Source organism: Anarhichas minor, unplaced genomic scaffold (genome assembly GCF_050575085.1).
Source record: "Anarhichas minor isolate MPS153535 unplaced genomic scaffold, ASM5057508v1 ptg000004l, whole genome shotgun sequence".
Classification (NCBI taxonomy): Eukaryota; Metazoa; Chordata; class Actinopteri; order Perciformes; family Anarhichadidae; genus Anarhichas; species Anarhichas minor.
In genome coordinates, this window is record NW_027466450.1 from 1,783,701 (window position 1) to 1,808,607 (window position 24,907).

Genomic DNA, 24,907 nt, shown 5'->3' on the forward strand with positions numbered 1-24,907 from the left:
CTTATCCTATAAAACTGATTATAAAAAGGATTTCAAGAGCGTACAAGTCCAGGATACTGAAAAATGAGGGAACTGGCATGCATAAAAATAGAATACTCTCTGCTACTTTTTACTGTACGATATTGAAATCGAAGGGGGGAAAAACATTTTTTTACAAATCACCACACACCACTCACGCGACACCTCATTCGCCTCTCCATCTTTGAAGGAAAGATCTTTATTGGTATCCCCACACCCTGCCCTGTACCGTGCAGCCGGGAGAAGTGCACAAGGATCACACTATACTTACAAAACAGCACCTGTGAAAGCAGATTTACATGTGGTGTCATCGTTTCTCAGTTTCGGTGACGAGGTAGCTAACACTGAGGAATCGACAGTCTTAATGTGTCTTTAATGTTCTACGTGCTCTACGGTACAGAGTTTGGAAGAACTGGATACAGACATTGGTTCATCAAAACTGTCTTGAGAAAATTCCTGCGCTGAGTGAATGCAGCGTCGGCTGTATTCGTTTCCTCAATAGCACCGCAATGTTGTTGTATATGCAACACATTTCAAACAAAAAAATGAGTAGACAAATCTAGAAAACATACTAGTGGAGGGACATTTGACGAAGCTTCAGTGGGATTTCTCTGGGCCTTTAGACAGCAGTTATAATTACAATTTTAGAGCTTTCATGTTCATAAATCTTTGGCAATAATGTTTGTGAAATAGAATTAAAGGGTAATATCTTTGGACCAAACTAAACCATAGTGAGCCTCGAAATGCATCATGCTTGGAGTCAAACATACACAAGAAGACAGAGGAATGATTCAGATTTTTACCAATTTTTTAAGTAAATTCCAAACATTCATTCTAACTTACAAATCTTTGATCTCTTGAACTGGGTTGAAAGGCACAATAAATATCTTGCCACAGGGCCAGAATAGTCCTCAGTACTCGTATGTACAACGTGGCTGATCGTGTCAGCTGTCAGTTCAATAGTCTCAGGATTCTCCTCGACACATCCATGCTGACGATTTTACAAGAAGCACACGGGCCCGATATCGATGCCGAACTCTTGATCCGGGCCGCCAATGTCCACAGGGGCCATATCCACAATTGGAAGTCTTGCAGTTTTCTGTGTCCTGTACTCAAACACTGTCTTGCCCCAGTTGCCATTTGCTTGCTGTAAAAGATTGACAGAGGTTCAGTGACTACTGAAACATAATTGTTCTCTACAATGATAAGCAATACATCTCGATGAAATTGTAAACAGTATCTTAATGACTTGTTCTGGGTGTTGCCTTGCTTTAGATACTCAGCATGTTTTGTTTTTCTAACAAACTTCATAAAAAGACCAAAGAATACCAATGAATTAATTGTATCCAAAGCCTGATATACCTTACACGGACCTGCTGCCACAACAGCTCACGGCACCAAATGTGCTTTATTCTATGGCTGAAAATAGTGCCTAACACTGCATTGTTTAATCCTGCTTGAAGCAGCTTTACTTGATTTTACAGCCACTAGGGGGCAGCAAAACAAGCTGACAACGCATTGACAAAGTGTCACCTTTTTTAAGTTGTTATGGCAAAGTTGTTAATAAACAGTTACCTATTTAAACATTCAGCAGACTAATTGAAAGACTCATTAGCCCTGTTTCTATTCACATATTTTTTACGCGCATTTTGAAGTGCTGCAAAATTCGATAAAACTGCGCCAAAGTTTTTACGCTTCGTTTTTCAAAAAATAGTTGATGCCTTAAATAGATTCTCGGCAAAGTATTAACGCAATAAGTTATGACATAGTGAACATTTAACTCAAACGACTGATCAGCTGTTTCCACTCCTTGCTTGTGCTTCAGAATCTTTGCATACTTTTTTTCTTTGTCTAAAACAATTATAACTTGCCTAATTGAAACAGATTCCTGAAGACCTCTAACCATTTTTCTTTTGTAGATGGGGGTCATGCCTTTGCCATAGTAAGAAAAAAGTTCTGATGATGTCATTCTGCATAATAATTAGCCATGTGCTTCTGTTTGTTGCAAGGAGATTGTGTATTTTTGTGGAAATGGGCGTTTGTTTTCAGGACAACGTGCTGTCAAACACATGGGCTTTCGGTTCTGTGAGACGTTTTTCAGACTAATGGGGTTTTGGAATAATGGGGTGACTGAACAATGGGTAGTACCTGCTCAAAACGTAGCCTATACACCTTCTTCTAATTAAACTAGCTTTGCGTAGCCAAGTTTATTCGCTCCAAACCAGCTGTTGAAAATGTGCCTAAATTTCAAAAGTTTGCTTCAAAATTCACTTGACAATCAATGGAACCATTAATATTATTGGTATTGGTCATTTCAAAGGATTTGTTGAGAACAAGAAAAATATGGAATTGTATCCTTTGATACGGGTAACAATGAATGAATATGTAAAAAAGAGCAAAGCCACTGTTGAACTGTGAGAACTTACTGCGCAGGTGTCCTCCACCACTGTGTATCTGAAGCGGTTGTTTCCCTCTGCTTTGAGCTCCAGGTCGTTGGAGCCCTTGAGGATTACAGCTTTCTTATAGTTGCCCATCTTCCCGTCCTTATAGCCCACAGAGTTCTTGCAGTTGTAGGTGATGGTCTGAGATGCCTCTTTGGAGAGGAGGCGGATGAAAGTCATCTGAACTGTGACAGAGTTTGCCGGCTGCTCTTTGTTGCCATAAGTGAACTAGAGAAACAAATGGAGCAGTCAATGCAGATCCTCACAAAAATCCATCAATAAGCCAAGACACACTGCTAAGAAAACAACATAAGTTTCACTCTAAAATCTGGTAGTTCTGCACCCTTTTGAGCATCTTTCTGTAAATCTTAAAGTTTCAATTTCTGTAACATTTTATTTGCAAGTGTGAATCAACTTCACTGTGCTGCCCCTCTCTCTCTCCCATCGTCAAAATATAAGCGCTCACATGTGTTCCACGGTTGATGTCGGCTCCGAACCACACAGGTTTGTTCCTGGAAGAGCTCCACCATACTTTGCGAGGTATGCTGGAAGGGTTGGCAGAGATGCAGGTCTCCCCGGTGTCCATGTTGCAGTGCACTTTAATGGCGTCCTCCACACTGCCTTGGTTTGGATCCACCCAGTACTCCCCTACACAACACAGTGATCAGGAATTCTGGACATGTAGCTTTTGACCACACAGTTGATTTATTATACAGCTGCAACGACTGCAAAGGTACAATAAGTCCGTGTTATTGGCTACAAGCTAATTTAGTTTGCAGTTCAGAGGCATCATGCCTCGACGGTATTTCTAGGTTTATAATGTTGAAGAAACGCACTGATGAACAGGATAAATATCAGCTAAGATAAGAGCGTGGTAAACTAGAAGACAAAGGACTGCATTGCCCCTGTCACTGACACTCACCACTCTTCTTCATGGGGTAGCATCTCTTCAGGTCGTCACAGGTCCTGGCAGGGTGTTTCCTGCTGCCGTCAGGGCTCTTCATGCTGTTGATCTGGCTGCTGAGGGCCTTCAGGGTGGCCTGAACGCCGGGGTCCACGGCCACTATGGTGGAGGAGTTGCTGTTGGGCATGGCCTCGTCCTCGCTGAACTCAGGAGGAGGAGGGGGGCCGAAGTCGTAATCGTGAGAGCCAAAGAGGTCATCCATAGCAGCTATAGGCGGTCCTGGGGGACCAGGTGGGCCTGCGGGTCCACTCTCTCCTGGAGGACCCTGCAGATTTAGGAGTATTATGGTATTTTACTTGAAGTTTTTTACGTTTTTATTTTCTGGTCAGAACTCTATTCAGACAAAAATGTGCTATAATAAACTCATAGCAGCCCATTGTTCCTGCCTCACAGAACATCTGTTGCAAAGATGTTCAACAATTTATAGTCAGACTGATCTTCCCTAACAGCTTGCTGTACGTCTGGCTGTTTTTAATTACATTTGCTGCAATGTTTTTTACTAGTTCCAGCTTGCATGCAGTTCAACTCTGTACAGTAAGTAAATACCTCTGGTCCAATTTCTCCACTGATTCCACGGGTTCCAGGAGGTCCCATCGGTCCTGGATGTCCGATGTATCCTTCCTTTCCAGGAGGCCCAATAGGTCCAGGAGGCCCCTGAATCATATTCATATCAAAGGCAGTTAGTCTTTGCTTTAAAATCAGGGGTTGGATTCCAAAATGATAAACTAAAGTATATGTTGGATTTTCTCCATGTAAAACTCTTTATTCTATTACAAAAGATGAAATTCAGGAAGGCATGTTTTCCTCTTGAAACAAATTGAACTGTGGCATTTACCCTCGGTCCGCTTGGTCCAATGATTCCTGGAGCTCCCTGCTCACCTGTTGTACCCTAAAAAACCAGAGGTGAATATGCATTAGTCTCTTTGTACATCTCATTTACACATTCGACTTCAACATTTTTCCCAGAATGCACACAGTACACAGGTTCACCGGTGCTTGATGGCTATTACCCATTGGATGACAGGCAAGCAGGGGACCTTACATGTCAGTAACAGTACCATGCAGTCGGAAACTATTCCTGACTACAGCATAATCTGATTTCTGATATTGTTTCTGATCTATATGAAACATCAGGATTTAGCAACACCTACATTATAATGTGTTTGCTGATGTCGCCGGCACTGTCAATCACAATTGATCAAATCACACCAGCATAATCCCGATGAAGCAGACCAGCAGTCTTTGGGTGTTAAATATCCAGTATGTAGGATCTAGTGGACCAACTAAACACCCCTCCACTCACCCCTCCCTTTCCAAGCATGTTGGAGAACTACCGTGGCCTTCAAGTACAAAACAAAACAAAACCTGGAAGGCCTTCTCAAGATTTAGTGTTCGGTTTGTACATTCTGAGCTACTATAGAAACATGGCAGTGCAACATGTCAGACTTCATGGGAGAGGACCAACTCCATATGTAGATGTAAACGGCTCATTCTAAGGTAACAAAATCACAATGATTCTTAGTTTCAGGTGATTATACAATAATGAAAAAAATGGCTATGAATATTATTAGGGCAACAACAAATATAGTGGATGGGATTTCTTTACTCAAGGACAGCCCTAAATATCATGTTCCATTTCTGCTTTTAAGTCTCCCGAACTTTTAGTTTAAGTTTGTTGAAATATAATGAAATAGACAAAATGAAAGGGACAATCCTTTTACTGCTTCTCCATTCGTCTGTCATTTGAATTAGGCCTTAGACTTTCATCCACATCACACCTGTTGTAACATTCTGAGACGCTTTGGATCACTTTGATAAATCCAACCTTGGCGGCGTGACTGCAGTCCTCATTCAGAAAAACCTGGACATGAAATTGACTTTCTAAACTTTTGCGTTGGAGCCTCTCCTGAACCGCTTCACGACAGTACAATCTGATGTGGATTGAGAACAGTGGCATTGTAAGACTTGCTGACTGCATTTGTGTTGGTTGCTCTGCACTACAGTTGTGTGAATAAGTAGTTTAACGATGTTAAAGGAACCAGAAGCTGTGTCAACCACATTTGCATTTGATGCACAGTTGGCAAAAGTGACTTTGAACAACAGAGGAAAAAAATGTACACAAAGGGTGGATGAGGCCTCCTGAAGGGAATGCACAGCGAGTTGAGCCAGCATAATAGGATTACTGAACACCACTGTAACTTACTGGAGGTCCTGGAAGACCCTGCAGACCAGTGAAGCCTCGATGTCCCTTCTGCCCTCTCTCTCCGTGATCTCCCAGGTCACCATTATCCCCTCTTGGTCCTTGGGGTCCCTGAATTAGAGAGATTTTAACACATTTCATGATTATTGTTAGAAATGGGTACGTTTTTCATTGTGGTTCTTGGCTTGTTTCAGCAGTAATGTTCATATCAAAGTGTATGGTAGTGTACTGTATAACTACAAGTTGGACACTCACCACTAATCCTCTCTTTCCAGCCGAGCCAGGTGGACCAACAGGTCCTCTTGAGCCCTGCAAATGAGTCACATCATTAGAAGGCCCTAAGGGAAGAAAGATCTCTCTGCCAGCACTGGAAACTCTCCAACTCCTTGTTATACCCCAACACATCATTCCTATCACTTCGTATTAAGCTCATACACGTTCCAACACGCCCCCCCGGGCTTAAATCAGATCTACCCCCAGAATGTAATCACGCGTGAATCTGTTATTACAGTCTTGTTCCCTGATGGACTAACACACTGAACATAAACTTCTAGGAGTCCACTTACAGCATCTCCTCTCCTTCCAGCATCACCCGTTGCACCGACAGGACCTGGAGTGCCAGGAAGTCCCTGGGGACCAGTCAAACCTTCTGGACCAGAATCTCCTCGGTCTCCCTGGAAAAGTACCAGCCGTCAGCCACTTGCGATGTGTAAAACAACAAACAAGTGCCATTTCCATTCTATCTGTCTCTTACTCTTTGTCCTAGACCACCATCTTTGCCTGGCGGGCCATCAGATCCTGCAGGGCCCTAAAGGACCAGACAACAAACATTAGGACAGCTGTACAAAATGACAGTCACACTGATATCATTTGAGAGCCACAACCAATTGGGAAGTTGAACTCACATCAGGACCAGGATCACCACGAGGTCCGTTCGCACCAGGAACACCAACTGGGCCTGAGGGGCCTTTATCTCCGGATGTTCCTGTGGATCCCTGTTTTCCTGGGGGACCCTAAAAAAAAGAATCAGGCAACTCACAATGCAGCACTAAAAGGACGATGCATAATACACACTAATCAAAATACATATCAACTATTCACTTTAGAAGCAGGGAAATGAAACCTACTTAAACCTATTTAAGACAAAGTTTCAGGATTAATATGATTCATGTGTAAATGTGCAGAATACACACCCCAGGTCCCGGAAGGCCTGGCATCCCGCGCTCCCCTCTCTGACCAGGAAGACCCACAATGCCTCTCTGTCCGGTAGTTCCATCTGGGCCTGGAGGACCATCGGGACCCTAAAGCAGATAACACCACACACAGAACATTTACCTAAAACACAGATTGGGATCCCAGTGTATTCCAACCTGGTGTAATATGTCTGGTTGACAATAACACCACAACAGCCAATAAGACTTATTTCAAATCATTTTGTGTTAAGAGGAGCCATATACCCCGTAGTTATGATCAGGCGCCTACATTTAAAAAGTGTGCTGGGAAAAATATTGTTTGATATTGTTTTACCACAATATTGCTACAAGGCAATGTCTGGGTTTGATTGATTCAAATATTGTTATTATAAATGCCAAATGGCAATTTTACCAATTTTACTAAATAACTGATTTCTTTTTAGAAAGTGACATATTACTAATTTGTGGTTTAGGTGGGAATTAGTTTTGATTAAAAATGCAACTAAAATGTAAAATTGCAAAACAATAACTTGAGTTTACCGTGGGTCCGTCTTCTCCAGAGTCCCCTTTGTCTCCGAGGCTGCCGGCGGATCCTGCTGGTCCTCGCTCTCCTTGTCTTCCGGGCGCTCCATGGTCTCCACGGAGACCAAGAGGACCCTCTTTCCCTGGAGGTCCAAGGGGTCCGGGTTCTCCAAGTGGACCCTGGCAGGATTGGAAGTGGTCATGAGATAGAGGCATGTAGTTGTATAGGATTTACATCCGACTGCTGCACACCTGTTCCGAAATGGCCAAGTAGGGTGAGACACGCTGCACACTTGGCCAACTGCTGCATCAAGTGTGCGTGATTGTTAGATTGTCTGTTTTGGAAAGTTTAAAAGCTGCAGCTCCTCCATAACCAAGATCTCATTACAGTAATCCAGAGTTAATCTTCAACAGGTGCAAACATCATCCTCACTCTTCCATGTTTAAGGGAGTCACATCACACTCTGATTTTATATTAAACGTTGGTGAGCCTTCCAATTTTGAACTAATATGGCAAATATAATGTCATATCTTGTTACCCTAATGTTTCATACAAACTCAGGGCAGTACTTACAGTTGGGCCTGGTGGGCCGACTCGTCCTGCAGATCCAGGAAAACCAGTGGGGCCCTGAAAGCAGAAAGTTTTACAAGTTTGATGACAGATTGCAATATCTCCTTTTTGGAGAAGTAAGAAAGAGAACAAAGTTTCTGAAGTTGTTATTCAAACAGATCAGGTATTAAACTCTGCATAAGAGGAATTTAACAATCAGGGTTGACACGCTTCCTGTGGTCACAAAATCCTTTCTACTCCATCTAATTTCACATTTTCATCTAACTTCTGTAATCATGAAAAGATCTTACTGGTGCACCCTGTGTTCCTCTTCCGCCTTTCAGTCCAGCAACACCAACTGGCCCCTACAAACAAAACAGAGAAGCATTTATCAGCAGCATATTTGCAGGTGAAAGCTTGCCTCTCTGGAACCTTAAAGACATACAGTACACCCATGATAAATTGTTTTGCAGGAGTTAATACACTCAAACTTCCAAAGTGGACCAAATAAAAGTACAAAGACGACTGATGACACTGTTTACAATATCAAGGAGTGGCCTGCAAAAATATACCACGGAACAACCGCATGAAAAAACAAATTTCAAAAAGTGCAGTTTTTCATTTGTTGTCTTGACATGTGCAACTCACATGAGGTCCATGAGCACCAGACAAGCCTTGAGGTCCTGGTGATCCAGCATCTCCTTTTTGGCCTGGTTCTCCAGGCTCTCCCTTGACTCCAGGTTGGCCATCAGGACCCTGTAAAATGTTGGTAATATTACAAAGGGTACATCAAAACAAGTTTAATCTGATATTATTTTTACAGCATTATTAAGAGACATAAATATTTCTTAGGAAATAAAATAAAACAATGTGACAATGAATGACTACTTACAGGAGTTCCAGCAAATCCAACAGCACCAATTGGGCCAGGGTCACCTCTGGATCCCTGTTGAAGATGAGAGAATATTATATTGAAGCGCTCTATTGATACACACCAATTCTGTATCACCGGTATTTACATGGCCTGAATAGACTTCAAGTTTGAAACACTGGCCAGGTCTACTCACTGGCATTCCTCTGGATCCTGGGGGTCCATGTGGTCCTTTGGGTCCAGGTTCTCCCTGAAAAAATGTTACAAATGTACTATTTCTACAACCATTCATTGAGCCTGTGTTGCCCCATAAATCCTGTATTTTTATGTTTGCAGAGGCAATGCAAGCCAAAGACTGTCCTTCAGATGAAGCCAAGAGAATATATGACTAACAACATAGTGGGCATCCTGGGAACCAACGCTTTCCTAAAACGTGTCATCACCTTGAATCATTGTGATGCAAATAGCAGCCTTTAGAAAGAAAAAAAAGATCCTACCTTCTCACCACTGGGTCCTGCAGGTCCTAGCGGGCCAACGGGACCTGGGACTCCCTGTTGACAGAAAACAGATCTGGTTGGGTTACTCCACTCACTGTTACCGGTACCTTGTGCAGTCAAGTCACGTTCACATTTAATGAACAAGCTGTGACAAGTGTCAAATGTACACTTACACTTACTTACATTACAGGGTTTTATCGTCTCACAAGTGTAAATGTAAGATATTTTGCTTACCCTTGCACCATCATTTCCAGCTGTACCTTCTGATCCTTTCTCCCCAATTGCTCCCTATACAAAAGACAGCAAAAAAGGTGTCAGCACTCAAGTTGGCAACATGTCCTATAGTTGCGTTAATTTAACACGGACATGACAGACAACACAGATTTGTTGATTGTAACTTAAGAAGACCTTCCATCTTCCAAAAATACAGCACATTTCCACTGGAACTAACTGCTGCTTACAATGTTTTCCCCCACATTAGTAAAACCACTGTGCTGTTCAGGTATATCCATATGTACAATACATTATATATAAAAAATGTATTGCATAGAAAAGAAGATAATGATAAACTTACTCTGTCACCTTTCGGCCCAGAAGGGCCAGAGATGCCCCTCTCTCCTGGCATTCCCTGAAGACCTGGAGGACCCGCGTCACCAAGTGCACCAGGAGGACCAGGACTACCCTTCAGTGACAAACAAACACCAATGTCAGCAGGCTCATTGCTTTTGAGCATTAAACATGTATCGAATTATACGGTACAACCAAACATACTTCATTTAATTGCGGGCATGCCCGCTAACATTTATATTTTGCATTTATATTTTATGCAGAAGTCTACATGTCTCTGTGTATGCGGTAAGTACACTGGCACTTCTAGATACGTGATATGCATACAATGTATTTTCCTCTTAACTTTTACTCAATGCTCTGCATACACTCCGGACTAAGGGTGCTCCAGTCAGGATTTCAGAGGCCGATCACAATTGTATGTATGTATGTATTCAAATTAAGAGATGAGAAAGTATCATGAATTGACAACTGTTGGCAGGCAACATGCGCAACATATTCCCCTCTCTCTCTCTTAGAGACACAACTCTGGTGAAGTAATTTTTGCGGCGCAAGAAGAAATTGTCTCGTGTGTTTTGCGTTATCTGATTGCCCCCTATAGAGACAACGATCAGACTATTTAGAACAAATATTGGCTTGTAAAAATGTGTGGTCTATTGATTGGAGCACCTTTACTCTAGTCTGTTGCCATAACAGATACCAAATACTGCACTTTTGCTCTATTTTTTGTGCACCCGTTCACTGTAAATGCTTCACAACTATCTTGTCATTTAATTTGAAAATATCTCGTGATAGTTCCAAATAGACTTTGCCTTATTTGTCTGACGCTGTTTTGAGTGGTTCTGCACTCAGTAGTATTCTCCTTCAAAAATAATCTTTTGCTGCTAGTTGAGGCCTGTCTACATTACCTTTGGTCCATCTGGACCAGGTGCCCCAGGGATACCCTTAGGTCCCTGCAGACCAGTTGTACCCAGCTCCCCTCTCTCCCCAGGAATACCACGCTCTCCCTGGGAAAGAAAAAAACATCAGTTTGAGCTATTCAACTGTACTGACCGCCTGAATAATGTACCATAGTGAAAATTCACCTACCCTTGGACCAATTTGACCCACAACACCAAGCTCTCCAGGAATACCCTGAAGGAAACAAACAATGGTATCATTTATGTTGAGTTCAATGTGAATCATGATCAAGTTCCTCAAACGACAATGGTGTTAGGACAGAGAGCAACATCAAAGATTGTAGATTCAAAAGAATGTGTTTCAGTCGAGGGTCATTTAGCCCAAAGCAGCATTTATATATCATCTGTCACACTCACTTGGTCACCTGGTTTTCCAGATTCTCCAGGAGGGCCTTGATTTCCAGGCAAACCCTACGAACACAAGACAGCCAGACATGACCATCTGAGCACCTCTTCAGCACAGACTGGGGTCTAATGACCTTTTAACACCGCACTTTCTTCTCACACCTACAGTCTCAAAGTCAGTGTGCATTACTTTTGTAGCATTCTCACCAACCAAAAACCGACTACGCACCTGGAATCCATTTACACCAGGAGGTCCCTGCTCTCCTCTTTCTCCTGCGACACCCTTTAAGAGGACAAAGTAATGTGTCAGTCAATTGTGAGAACAGTGAAAAAACAAAAATGACTACAACCAGAGAAGAATCAGACACTTACAGATGGGCCAGATGGGCCAGCGGGGCCAACCTCTCCATCTTTTCCAGGAGGACCCTGAAGACATTGAGACAGTTAACAACCTGCCACATGTGGGGTTTAATGGTGTGTTAATGGCTGTATGAGTTTTTTTTGTTTTGGTAACTAAATCTACTACTGACTAATAACTTCTATTGTAAAGTAGATCATTGTGGAATCAAAGATAAAGAAAAACAAGGCAGTCATGTAGCAAGTACAACAGAACAGACAGAACATTATGTTGATCCATGCAGTTTCTTTATTATACTAATTATGTGTTATTGCTGTGCTTACTTTTGACAGATCAATGAATCACTGGCAATTATTTTATGTGGAAGAAGTCCCTAAGTCTTCCCATTGCCAAACAAACACAACTTTTCATTCATAAAGAGTACTCACTCTTTGACCTGACACTCCCCCAGATCCTTGTTCACCTGTCTTTCCTGGGTCGCCCTTTGAGTGTAAAAATATATGTTTTGTATTAGAAACAGAACAGGAGATAAACAGACTGACCTGACTGATCATTATTGCAACGTTTCGAGTGACTTAGCCTTACACTGAAGCCCTTGGGGCCTGGCCCTCCCATGATTCCTGCGGGGCCCCTGTTTCCAATTGACCCTGCGGGGCCTGGACGACCATCTTCACCTGCAGCTCCCTTAACAAAAGAAAACCACACTTTGACTCAATCATTTCTTATTATCATAGTAGTTCTCATAAGCTGAAAGCTAACTATATATATTTCACTGTGAATGTGGTTGAGAACTGTAACCTACCAGTGGTCCTGGCTTGCCCTCTGCTCCCTGGACTCCAGGGGTACCAGTAAGACCCTTTGATTAAGAGGTAAAAAAATAGAATATGAGCAATGGAAATGTGGGATACAGACAAACATAGTAAATGTAATGATATAGTGAATCAAAACTGGAGGTCTTCAGTGTTACCCTTGCACCTGGTAGACCAGGTTCTCCTGAACGCCCAGGGTCTCCTACAGATGCTTTTGGCCCTGGTGGGCCAGATGTTCCACGATCTCCTACAGCACCCTATAGAAAGAATGTTAAGTCATTCAGTTAGCTGATTGAAACATGTGAATGCCAAACAAAACAGCACAACCTCTGGTACCTTCTGGCAATAAGCTACTGATATTAGCTACTACTATCGATATAGCTGGCCTAGTTTGTTTGAATCATTACTATAATATACAGTAGGAGACAATTATGTACCTTAGGTCCTGGCAACCCATCAGCACCGGGGAATCCCCTGTTACCAGGAGCTCCCTAAAAAACAGATCACGAGTTAGTCATGTTCATATTGTTATTCTTACACAAAAAAATGAGTAACAATGGTACATAACCAGATGGATGGGGCACATGGATTCTGTACTGATGCTTCTAATGATGTAATCACCAAACAGAAAAGGTTGGATCTGTGTGTTTCCAGAAAACCAACACTACTTTAGGACACAAAATGCAGACTCACTCTCTCTCCGACGGGACCGTGAGGGCCGAGAGAGCCAGAGTCTCCACGTAGCCCTCGCTTTCCTTCTTCACCCTGAGGTCCGAGCACTCCCTGCGAGCCTGGGGGACCCTAGAGAGTTGACACACAAGCCAGAAAATGCTGTAATTCCAAGTCTTACCTATTCCCTTACTTAAATTTAAAAACATGTCCTTGTCTATAAATGTCCACTGAACAAAACAATTGCTTTTATTTCAGCATTAATGCATTATTTTACTCTAATACAGATGATGTGTCTCATAGAGCAGCATTAAAACCTGTTTAATTCTAGCTGTAGTAGAAGCTTACAGATTCTCCTTTGGGTCCACCCTCTCCTTTAAATCCTGCTACACCAAGGTCTCCCTGTAACACAAAAGGCAAAAATGTGAGTCTCCTGAATGTCTAGCAACACTGTTTATTCATTTTTTTTTTTAAAAAGATCCCAGCAATAAAAAGCAAGATTCTTCAAATATCTAAAACCACTTTACCAGCTGTCCTTTGATACCAGGCTGACCAGTGCTTCCCTGAGGTCCTGGTGGGCCAAGGGGTCCAGCATGGCCGCCTGGACCTTGAACACCAAGATTACCCTGTGAAAAGTAATCCATGTTATATGTGACCTTTGCTTATCCTTATCAAAAATAGTGAATATGTTGTTAAAAAGAAATGACTCTGTACAATACATACCACTGGTCCTTTGCTACCTGGGCCACCATCCGTACCCCCGGGTCCCTATGAATACAACGATTAGATCATCAAAGCAGGGCACTGAGGTGCATGTTGACATGTTAAGTATACTGATAAATTATGATTTGTAAGTAAAGTAAAAAATTAACCGTGAGGCCAACAGGTCCAGCTCGACCCAGGTGACCGCTCTCTCCTCTCTGTCCCTGTGGGCCCACTGGACCTCGGACTCCAGTCGGGCCAGGTTGTCCCTGTTGAAGACCATTACAAAGTACAGTTGATATACAGAAAAGTGACACTAATACAGTTAGAAATTTATTGGCAGTTTTCATCTATATACAGCACATAGGTGTCAAAAATAAACAGGTAATTATAATGAGCAATGTAATGGAAAACAGTAGTAGTGCATGAGACAATTTAGGGTGAATAACTTTGTTAGAAACTGACTATTCACTTTCCATTATTAAAGAGCCCCTCAGCATGAGCATATAGCCGAAAGGAGAGTGTTTTAGTGATCGTACCTTCGTTCCTGGTGATCCCGGATATCCAGGTGGTCCATTGAGACCCAATGGACCCTTTTAAATCAAATAATATTGGGAATTAGACTTAAGTAATAAACGCTGAAAATGTGCATCCACACGGAAAATGTACAAACATATTGAATGAAATATGCACAGTTTAAGAGGGTGATAAGTGGTTCCTGTCCTTTTCCCGCTCACATCCACCTAAACGATACATGAGCATCTATGCTAAGCTGTGTAAGACAGTCACTGAGGGGTACAGTAAATCCACAATGATAAAACACAGTGAATGCTGACTTACCATTGGACCAGGCTTTCCGATGTTACCAGGCATACCACGTTTACCCTAAAAGACAAAATCGAATCACTCTGACTTATAAATCACAGTAATACACTGATGTAAGGCCCTCCCATTTAGTCATGGACAGCTGCCACTGATGAAACAATGGAAACACACTTCAATACGGTAAAACCACACGTTACTTTTCAAATCTGTGACAGAAAGAACAACATATGATCATGGCAGCAGATGTTTCTGGTGCGTAGTAATGTTATCCTTACTGCAATACCGCCAGGTCCAGAGCGTCCTCTCTCCCCCGGCATCCCAGCAGGACCCTGTTAGACGCAAACAGTGATAAATTACAGCTGCCCTCCATTCAATGCAAAAGTTTAAAGTTAGGAAGTTCAGAGGGGTTATTTACAGTTCACTGGATACATAGTCCTGCCTCATTCGAGACAGAAACTTCAGAAGTTTGTGTACTGCAGTCCACATACGCTCTGCATAATAAACGGTATAATCTGTATGGGCTGCTCCAGGAAACTCCCAAGTGTCAGACCTGCTCAAAAATTCACTATCTCCATGAATACCTTAAAAAAGTAAGCATTACAATATAACTTACCATGGGTCCAGGTGCTCCCAATGGACCAGAAGGCCCTGTAGCACCCTACAAAACCACAGAAAGAAAGCACTTGTTTAGAAATATGATTGCCAGATGGCAAGGTGATTTAAAGGCTTTTTAGCAAAGCAGTTAATTCATCTAGTGAGTCAAACAGGTTTCGCTTCACCAACTATATTTTATTAATTCATACCTTGGATCCAACAGTTCCAGTTTCACCTTTTTGGCCAATTATTCCACCATGGCCCTGTTAGGGAAACAGAAGGAAAATACTTAACACATGCTTTGAAATGTATTCTGGAATAAACATGCTTTTAATTTGTAGACTCTGGTTTACTCACCCTGTTACCCTTCAGTCCAGGAGGCCCAGGCGTTCCTGGAAATCCTCTGGATCCCTGAAATATGTTACACAGAACAGCATTGGCATTCATATCTATTGAAGGTGCACTAACAGCACATCTGTTGGGGTCTCATTTGAATGAGAAGACACACAGTGTGTGCAGTTAAGTGATGGAGGTATAAAGGGCTGAAAGTGTACCTGTGATCCAGGGAATCCAGCTTCTCCGCTATTTCCTCCTTTGCCTGCTTCTCCCTGTTTGAGAACATGACGTTAACACGTTACAAACTTGTTTGGCTGCGAAACATTTAGCGGTGAAAGTGAAATGACTGTCGCCAAATCGCATGTCAAATTTCTTCTCTCAGATTTTGTGTTACACAAAGACCCTCTGACAGTATACTGTACTGAGATGCAGAGCTGGAGATAGGCTTTTGTAGGTTTGTAGGTAGCAAGATGTTTGGGAACATAGACACTTAATGCTTTCATTATCTTCAGGACGATATAGTCTTTCATTTTGTTATACAAACCCATGAAAGGAAAACAAAGAAAATGGTATAAAAACATCTTTAAAAATGGACTCACTGATGATAGCCTACTGTATGTAATTAAACAAAACACTTTGACAGTTCACTTAACATTTGTGGGTATACTACCCGTCAACTTGTATCTCCAGGATCTTCTACTTTCACATTATTATAAATGCAGCCAGGCCTGTCTAGCTGTATGAATCATTTTTTAGTTATAGATTTACACTCTTTTTCAAACCGTCTTCCTGTTTTTAGTCTTACTGTAGCTGAATACATGGAGTTATAGAAAGTGCAATATAAATGTTAGAGTGAATGTTGGAAGAGTGGCCTTTTACTTTAACTTAGACATAAAACTGGTGCATCCTTCAGTCAGACACAATGTGAGTTTGTACCAGAGCTGACTTACATCTTCACCTGGTTTCCCAGGAGGGCCTTCAGGTCCCCTTTGCCCACTAGGACCCTGAAAAAGTCAGTCAGATTATTAACATCCAGCAACAACCCATCCCTTTCAAATCCATCAGCATACAATTACAATTCATTTAGGGTAACGCAGCTGTGTATGAAGAGTAGGTGTGCTATTGCTGCTCTCTCAAGCAAGCGGCACATCAGAACCATATAAATCACACGCAAAACCATGTGTATTGCTGAATTGACGTATGCACAAATTGTACAGATCAATGATGTTATACCATGTGCCCTGGATCGCCGAGATCTCCATGAGATCCTTGGGGTCCAGCTTGACCCTTACAAGAGTGAGGGAAAAGACGAAACACTTAGATTATAGATGAACAGGGAGCAAAACAAAATCATAAAATGCCATTGAAGTATTATTAGTGTTTACTGCAGAGTGAGAGTTTAAAGCTTGTTGTGGACTTACAGGTGAGCCACTTGGCCCAGGAGGTCCTCTTGTTCCAGCTTCTCCCTAAAATAAACATGATGCAAAATCAAATGATGAATAGAAATCCGCTTAATTGCATAATTTATGAAGGAAACTGAATACAGAGTCGGAGGCGTGTCCGCGTTGATTCCTATGAAAGTTGCTCAATGGCACATTAAGCAAAAAATGTTTGACTTCCAAGTAGAAAATGATCCAGTACTTCCGGCGTTCTAAACGGATTTACAGTCTCTTAAACACTCATTGGAAATGTGGATTAATTTGATGGATTCAAGTTTAATGGATAAACTCTATGAACCCATGTGGTAATAGCTGACAAAGCACAGACGATGGTTGATTAATTACTGGCCTATTCCCCACTTGAGTAATGGTCAAGCACAAAACACAAAAATCAAGAAATAAAACACGTAAGCCTATAAATTGTTACTTTCATTAATTTGACTAGATTACGAGCATAGGCTATGAAAGTCAAAGTTAAATGTTGCTCATTCTCCTGGTAAAATATTAGAAAAGTAACAAAAAGGATATTCTTATCCAACTGTTCTTATCAATTATGCATGGTTAGATTTTAAAAGTGTACCAAAGTGGTGAGCTTGTTTACATGCTACTTAACATGTATAATCTACTTTCTAATTGAATAAGAGTAAACACTTCCTAATCTGAAGTCATTGGCTGAAAAACTATAAATAAGATTGTTTATGTTCTTTATGGGGCTGAGCAGTAGACCAAAAATTACTTTCAGTTTAAAATAAAAATTGCCTTACAGTCATTCAATTATCGGCTTACAGTAGATATGTCATTGGTGCTTAACAGTTCATCTTGATTATCAATCTTGCACGTTTTATAACAATATTCAAAGACAATGTTTTTACATGTTTTGTACATTACCTACATTTGGTTTAAAAAGTCTGAGAGGGTGTGTGTATATGGCAGGAGGCTCCACAATTCCAATATTATTGCAGGAAGCTACTACTACATATCGAAACAATGATATCGCAACAACAGTAAAATAACATTGCATAATATGCATGATTAAAGAAGAACCCCTAGACAGGAAGAAGTTAACACAAATCTATCAACTTGCATTATGGGAAATATTTGAAAATATTTGTCAATATATCTTGGTCTATACTGCACCAATTTTGGCCCTTACGTTTTAAGAAAGTTGGTCTCTTACTAAAGTAAGTTCTTACTAAACTAAGTTCCCTTACTTTATGGAGACCCTGGACTCAACAGAAATAAGGTTACGATATTGTAACCCTAGTTCTATAAGACCCGGCGGAGCCCTCTACTGGACTCTGTAGGTAATACTCGCCTCCAATCACAAACAAGTGACCACTGAAAGTTTGCATGAGCATAGCCGGCCAATCCGGGCGTGTCTACCAGAATACGTTTGGACCCACAGTATAAAAGGCAGCACACAACGCTGCCCAGCATCCCATACCCTCTTCAGCGAGAGGTGTAAGAGTGGCAGGGTCCCCTTGGTAGAGGGCTCCGCCTGTGCTTACAGAACTAGGGTTACAATATTAAGACCTTTATTATAACTCATACAGAGTCTATGGGTACAGTGGAATGCATGCCTTGCTGTGCATAACATCAAGCCAACCACACTTATCCTGACTGAAGGGTAGTCGCTTAGAATCCATCATATAAGGTGGAAAGAAAAGAGGTGGTGACAATCTGAAGCTAAGAAGTTTCTAAACATATTTAAATTCAAACATCAACATAGACAGTGGTTTGCTAAATGTTTGTCTGACAGGTTTGATTTCAACAACTGAAAAACTAATCAAATCAATTCAACTTTATTTATGTAGCCAAAAATATCAAAATCGTTTCAGAGTGCTTCACAATCAGTTCAACATATCTCTTAATAAATATATAAGTAGTGGGAAACCAGTGCAAAAATGTGTAACTCTGTTCCTGTGGGCTGCTCTTAACTGCTAACTTGCCACTGTTCTCTACCACAGCTACAAGCAGAAAAAGGTTTTTTTCCAATATAGATTCAAACTTAATTTTGAAAGATATGTAGTGCATCTGTCTGCTTTTTGCCTGATTGGTCCAAACATTGACAGATTAGATTAGTTCATATATTGATAACATCCTCTTACCCTTGAGCCAGTCAACATGGCTTGAGGTCCTGTTTTCCCATCCATAACTCCGGCCATCTGGGATCCCAGGCCCTGCAGGGGAAGCACACAACCTCCGGTTTTAGGTTTACTGTGTTTAATCACCATGTATTTTCCATCCATCGGTATGGCAAAAAAAGAACATCTGGATACAAATTATATACACTCGAGGGACAGCTAGAATTATGGCAAATTGATTAATATTGCACCAGTGTAAGTACATGAGGTGAGTGCATTACAGGTACATGAAGTATGAAGTTCTCTTGTGCAGGAATGTGCCCCCATGTTTACAGTATTGTTTGCTCTCCATCTACACTAAAAAGTCCAGCAGAAGTTTCTGCTGATTTACAACGGTGGGTGTTGACTTCATGTCAGGATGAGTGAGGATTAATACATTACGCCAGAGTTTAGAGTTTAGTGTTGGTTTCGTACTGTATGTGTTTCTAAGGTTTGTGAGCAGTAGTTTAAGATGATCCGTCTTGTGTTTGCTCTGACTGTGCATGTTAGCACATGCTTGAAGGTTGCATATGTGTGTTTACGTCATGTGAGAGCCCTCAGCGCACAACTCACTCCTGGGTGCGATGGTGGTCCGGGAGGTCCAGGTTCACCAGGCTGACCTGGTATACCAGGCTCTCCATCATAACCCGGAGAGCCTCGCAGTCCCTAGAGAGTAGAGAGAAAGAGAGAGAGGTGCTGATTCACTCGTTTGAAAACCATCTAATAATTATGCTCAATCTGACTATGAATCATTATTTTGTGGCTGTGGAAAAAAATGTGTATACTTGTGTTTTCAAGTTTTATTGTTTTTTTAAATTATTTTGTGGGCCGTAATGTCTTTACATTTTGAAATAGCTGATGTAGTTTAATTTGTGTTAGTTTATGAACCATGAGCTGTAAAGTCAGTGCAGGAGGAAAACCATTGGTTATGTACTAATAAATCACCCTCATAACGCTGTCCTGGACTGTATTGTAAGTCCAGCAAGAGGGGCACATTCATTCATCAACCTGCTACGTTTTTGCTTGCAAAGCACATTATACATCAACTTGGCACATTACATTATATTTTGAATGTTAGCCGCTTGCCCTTGAAACTAAAAATGTATGTACTCCAGTATGTTTTTTTATTTTACTGTCATGTATGTCAAGATGTCATGTGAATGCTATTTTAAAGAGCAGAATGAGCGATCAATGTATTATTTAGACATCGTGATATATTCACAACCGTTAATTAGAAATATGTAAAAACAAATATCAATGTATCAGTCTGAATAATAAAGTCACCAGTCAGTTTAGTCAACATGAAAACATGTAGGCAGCAGGCTAATCCGATATGCTGTCAGACCACCCCGTTAATACAAATGTGAGCTTCTCTTTGTGTGCAGCGAGCCGGAGAGAAAACCGTTTTTTTTTGACAGCAGTGAACTTTATGAAAGGCTAAACGGCAACAAATATAGACTGAAGCAGAATATTTAGTTAGATAAAAACATGTTGTGAATTTTGAAATGATTACCTCTCTTATTTTTCAATACATTTTGACTTTTGCACTTAATAACGCTCTGGAGTTATTGGAAATGTTGGGATCGCACAGGTCAGAGACAATCCTACGCAGCCACCACTGGAATCTAGCTTCACAAATAGTACGATACCAATAAGAATTGTGTCGGCTGATCTGTGCCTGCAAACTCTGCAGACAAACTCAGTTAAAACACGATGAATAGACATGCAAAAAGAAGAAAACAAACATTCAAATGTCAATTTAGAGTTTGAATGTCAGCGTTATGAATGAAGCCTTGAAATATTCGGTACAACCCTACTAAGACACATAACTACGATTGTAGCCTACTATATTCAGGGTAATTAAACGTTGTACTCCGAGGCTGGGTTGCACCAACAAGGTTTAATCTAATCTAAGATTAGTTCCAATCAGAGTTTGGCATGTATGCATTAGCGTTTACATATAAATATTAATATAATAAAAATATAAGATTACTAGCCAACACAGGACCCTAGTTTTTTGTGTGTGGAGACTTGTGGATGTGACATACAGGCCTTCCTTTGTTTCCACGAGATCCTCTGTCTCCTGAAGAGCCGGGAGGCCCCTGTTGCGACAAACAGAGAGAAACAATTAAAGTCCTGGGAGCGTTACTATTGCATTCACATCACAACAACACCTGTCGCAGGTGACTCAGACGACCAGAGGAGCATCCCGCTGTGCAGAAGGCCTTGTAAGGTGATGCTATGCAGGAGGTTACTGTCCTCTTATGCCATCTAGTGTCAGTTCAGGTAGTTGGACATTTACACACATCATGCCATTTGCAGAAAGGGAAATTCTTTCTGAAAAGAGAACAAACAACCAAGGTGCTCACCATGGGTCCAGGGCGGCCTCTAATACCAGTGACCTGCAGGGATGATATCAAACACACTGTTTATCAACTGCATTCAGACGGTGCCCTTTGGTGAAAAATACTGTAGGCCTGTTTAACAAGTTTATATTTAGCAAACACTCACAAGTGGGACCTCCCCGGGTTCTCCCTTCGGACCCTAAATAAACAGATAAACAAGAAAACATTTCAAACTTCATACTCCAAGATAGCACAGAGAAGAAAACAAGGCAACGCCCACAGCAGGCCCTGCTTAAAGCCAGAGGCCGTCACACTAATTACATCAGCAAGATGAAGTAGCAACAGCACAACATCCCAAAAATGTGGCTTACTTTGAAGATCCTGCTTCCACCTACAATGAGGAAAAGACAAAAAAACATATCAAATTACTTGTTAATCTTACAATAATTGGACTCTATGTCAGGAATATGTATGAAAACAATCATCAATAAATCATCAGCATGAAAGCGGAGAATGCTGAGTCGGCGATGTAGCACTTGTGGCAGTAATTTGATGATTATTTCTGACAGATGAATTGATTATTTCACTGGCAACACAGGGACCTGTCAAAAACATATTTCATGGTGATGATGTCATTATTGATTCCAAATGTGAACATATTTTCTCCTGTTTTCTTGTCCTTAATTGGGGCTCTTAAGTATTTTAAATATTTTTTGCCAGTGTAGAAATATGGGTGTGTCATTGTGCCCCCTACCCACAATACAAGGTAGCAAATAAAATAAAAACACATCCAAACACCGACATGTTCTTCACTTCTCAACCTGACAAACAACCACAGAGAGCAGCTCACCACCGAAAGTGTCCTCCCCGCCGCTGGTCACTGTATCGGTCTGACAAACCGGGCAGCACTCTCCCTCGGGGATGACCACCTTCTCGCAGTTGGTCAGCTCATCGCACTGGATCTCGTCGCAGAGGACCTGACCGTTGTCACACACACAGATCCGGCATGGCTCTGGCTTCCAGATGTCCCTGTTGGTGTACACCTGGCCGTCGGCCGTGCAGCTCATGTCGTCTCCTGGGACGCACAGAGGTGACGGACACTGTTAGTTTATCCACTTTGTGTCAAGTCAAATTAAAAGCAAGTGGACTTCATTTCCTAAACCTTTTGTTTATCAAATAAAGGTTTGCGAAACAGCAGACAAGACAGGACAAACTTTTTAATATGTTGTGTACATAGTGTCGAACAATAACTGAAAACAAATGTTCTTTACAAATGAAGATAGAATTTAAGAAGGAAGAAATCACATGTCCTTGACCCATTCAACCAGGTAAACTTCCATTCATATCCATCCTTTATCTATTCCCTCTGTTTAAGGTCACGGGGGGGGGGGGGGGGGGGGGGGGCTGAGGCATGTCCCATAAGCAAGGTTGTGTAACACACTGACCCTTATGCTTTTGAGCTTTTGAGCACATAAAGCCTCTATCTTCTTTCTATCAGGCAACAGGACTAACCATCGACCGTGCTGCCCGAAATTAATTTATTCGTCTTTGGCGCGGCTGCCTCAGGGGGAGCAGTAGGTGAGTTATTATCCTGTTTGATAACACTGCAGGGTGTTATAATTGCCAAAAAAAAATCATGACACATTATAAATGCTAATGAAGCCATGATCTCAGGTTCGCTCGTTCAACAGCTGCTCTCACCTCCAGGGAACAATTGATCCAACACAAAGACTCTCAAAAAGTCATTATGGAGAGGGGAAAAAAAGTGTGATGTGAAACAAGGCTTTTCACCATCAACTGCAAACACTGTCATAGATGCAAAGGTGTGGGTAACGTGCCCCTTTGCAGCTGTTAGACATGAGATAATTTCCTCCAGATGCAGCCTGACTCGTGTTCAAAAGAGAAAACCTGCAGCCTCCCAGAAGTCTCATTATCCACTTTTGAAAGTTTGCTTTATATTTCTAATGTGCGCCTCACAAACTACTCAACATAGATCATCATGTATCCTATGTGGTACCTTACGCTTGTAACAAATTATGGACAACGCTGGAAATATTGTCTGTAAAAATAGCAAAAATGCATTTTCTCTAGAGTAGCATGAAATAAGAGATGTGAACGTGGTGGGAGTGTGCGGGTAGTGACCCGGCTTTAACAGGAACCCTGTCTGTAAGGACTCTGTAATGTGAGCCCACCTCTCTCAGGTCTGCAGAGACTTCACCTGTTCCTGATATAAACAGCAGGAGGCAGCTCTGAGCCTCAGACTGCAGGTAAAGTCAGGTTAGCCAGCTACAGGGGAAAGCATACTGCAGAGAGGAGCCCTGACTACTGTTGGAGCTTCATATCATTCTGTATTATTCCAAGAGAGGCTACATTAAGGACTTCATTCTACCTCACATACACATTCTGGATGGTTCCAAAAACATTTCAAGACAGCAATCAAAGAGCAGGATCAATCGGGTAAAAGTGCAGCTCTAGCATTGTGCAAAAGACAACATGTTCTAACATGTCTCCATTACATATTTATGTTAGCGTTAGACAAACCTGGGAATGTGTACACACTGCAGAGGACAGATGTTCAGGACAGATGTGCAGGAAGATACAAATACAGTGAGTGTTCTGAGTTTAAATGCCTAAGCACAGCTATAGCATAGCATGATGTAGGTTAGAGCCTGATCAGGACTGAATGTTACAGGAATCATTTCATTACTCAGGAGTAAAAGTACACCATTGATACAAAAACACATACTAACTTACACTATAAGAAAACATGTACTAAGGCAGAATATTTTAAAGGTTAGCTGTAATCATTACCAGTCACAATAAATATATAATTGTGGCAATATAAAGACATGGTGTGAATAAAGGTGTAAATAACCTAAAGAATCAAAGCATGGCTGAATTCCATGTAGCTGCTTTGATTTCCGGTTCCTGGTATTGCTCGTGTAGGTCTGTTACTGAGTTTTTGAGCGATTGATTATGAATATAAATACTATTTGTAGATGTAATAATCAGTGATGGAGTCAAATGTGATGAAGCAGGTACAGTGAGATGCAAAGGGACTCTTGGTACAAGATCAAAGAAAGCTAATGTATAGACGGAGGGTGTGGCTGGTAAATTGCATTTAATCGTGCCTTAACAAGACATCATTGGGACCTCTGGAATACCTAGAATTACTCCAAGCGTTGCTGCTGTAGAAATGCACCGTGTAATCAGACACTCTTGACTTCATTACATCTAATCACACAAGTAGGCGTACAGCTGTGATTTAGGTGATACCTCAGACAGTGACATGGAAAAAACACATACACAAAAAAGAGTTTTTATTTTCCTACTAGTTTGGCTTATTCTTTCATGATAACATACACACTTACTGTAGGAATGCTAGGATAATGAATATCAAAAAATATGCTTAATGCAATCTTGCAATAAAGTAATGCAATAAGAATTAAATACAAGATAATGATATAAAATATGGTCATGAAACACTTCAGATATACTCCTAATGATGCCAATTCACCACAGAATGTCTGTTTAAACTTCATTAGGACTTTTTCCACATTGTTGGGTAACCCGTCTAAGT

At 41.3% G+C, this 24,907-nt stretch overlaps 1 protein-coding gene across 1 annotated transcript in view; it reads right to left on the reverse strand.

Moving 5' to 3' along the window:
* Positions 1-220: 220 nt before the first annotated feature.
* LOC142971140 (uncharacterized) overlaps positions 221-24,907 on the reverse strand; it is a 29,524-nt gene continuing 4,837 nt past the window's right edge. Inside the window, exons 2-53 of the mRNA XM_076111779.1 lie at positions 22,164-22,402; positions 21,494-21,526; positions 21,352-21,384; positions 21,031-21,084; positions 19,556-19,648; positions 18,968-19,039; positions 16,842-16,886; positions 16,654-16,707; positions 16,371-16,424; positions 15,639-15,692; positions 15,442-15,495; positions 15,294-15,347; positions 15,104-15,148; positions 14,766-14,819; positions 14,506-14,550; positions 14,205-14,258; positions 13,836-13,934; positions 13,687-13,731; positions 13,491-13,589; positions 13,312-13,365; positions 12,988-13,095; positions 12,732-12,785; positions 12,453-12,551; positions 12,288-12,341; positions 12,071-12,169; positions 11,914-11,967; positions 11,500-11,553; positions 11,357-11,410; positions 11,140-11,193; positions 10,913-10,957; positions 10,732-10,830; positions 9,831-9,938; positions 9,491-9,544; positions 9,257-9,310; positions 8,956-9,009; positions 8,781-8,834; positions 8,537-8,644; positions 8,200-8,253; positions 7,913-7,966; positions 7,357-7,518; positions 6,817-6,924; positions 6,529-6,636; positions 6,378-6,431; positions 6,190-6,297; positions 5,879-5,932; positions 5,627-5,734; positions 4,259-4,312; positions 3,970-4,077; positions 3,382-3,688; positions 2,926-3,107; positions 2,445-2,687; positions 221-1,165 (exon numbers count right to left, since the gene is read on the reverse strand). Coding sequence (XP_075967894.1) covers positions 1,019-1,165; positions 2,445-2,687; positions 2,926-3,107; positions 3,382-3,688; positions 3,970-4,077; positions 4,259-4,312; positions 5,627-5,734; positions 5,879-5,932; positions 6,190-6,297; positions 6,378-6,431; positions 6,529-6,636; positions 6,817-6,924; positions 7,357-7,518; positions 7,913-7,966; positions 8,200-8,253; positions 8,537-8,644; positions 8,781-8,834; positions 8,956-9,009; positions 9,257-9,310; positions 9,491-9,544; positions 9,831-9,938; positions 10,732-10,830; positions 10,913-10,957; positions 11,140-11,193; positions 11,357-11,410; positions 11,500-11,553; positions 11,914-11,967; positions 12,071-12,169; positions 12,288-12,341; positions 12,453-12,551; positions 12,732-12,785; positions 12,988-13,095; positions 13,312-13,365; positions 13,491-13,589; positions 13,687-13,731; positions 13,836-13,934; positions 14,205-14,258; positions 14,506-14,550; positions 14,766-14,819; positions 15,104-15,148; positions 15,294-15,347; positions 15,442-15,495; positions 15,639-15,692; positions 16,371-16,424; positions 16,654-16,707; positions 16,842-16,886; positions 18,968-19,039; positions 19,556-19,648; positions 21,031-21,084; positions 21,352-21,384; positions 21,494-21,526; positions 22,164-22,402 — 4,391 coding nt within the window. The 3' untranslated portion in view covers positions 221-1,018. The remainder of the gene's footprint in view (positions 1,166-2,444; positions 2,688-2,925; positions 3,108-3,381; positions 3,689-3,969; positions 4,078-4,258; positions 4,313-5,626; positions 5,735-5,878; positions 5,933-6,189; positions 6,298-6,377; positions 6,432-6,528; positions 6,637-6,816; positions 6,925-7,356; positions 7,519-7,912; positions 7,967-8,199; positions 8,254-8,536; positions 8,645-8,780; positions 8,835-8,955; positions 9,010-9,256; positions 9,311-9,490; positions 9,545-9,830; positions 9,939-10,731; positions 10,831-10,912; positions 10,958-11,139; positions 11,194-11,356; positions 11,411-11,499; positions 11,554-11,913; positions 11,968-12,070; positions 12,170-12,287; positions 12,342-12,452; positions 12,552-12,731; positions 12,786-12,987; positions 13,096-13,311; positions 13,366-13,490; positions 13,590-13,686; positions 13,732-13,835; positions 13,935-14,204; positions 14,259-14,505; positions 14,551-14,765; positions 14,820-15,103; positions 15,149-15,293; positions 15,348-15,441; positions 15,496-15,638; positions 15,693-16,370; positions 16,425-16,653; positions 16,708-16,841; positions 16,887-18,967; positions 19,040-19,555; positions 19,649-21,030; positions 21,085-21,351; positions 21,385-21,493; positions 21,527-22,163; positions 22,403-24,907) is intronic.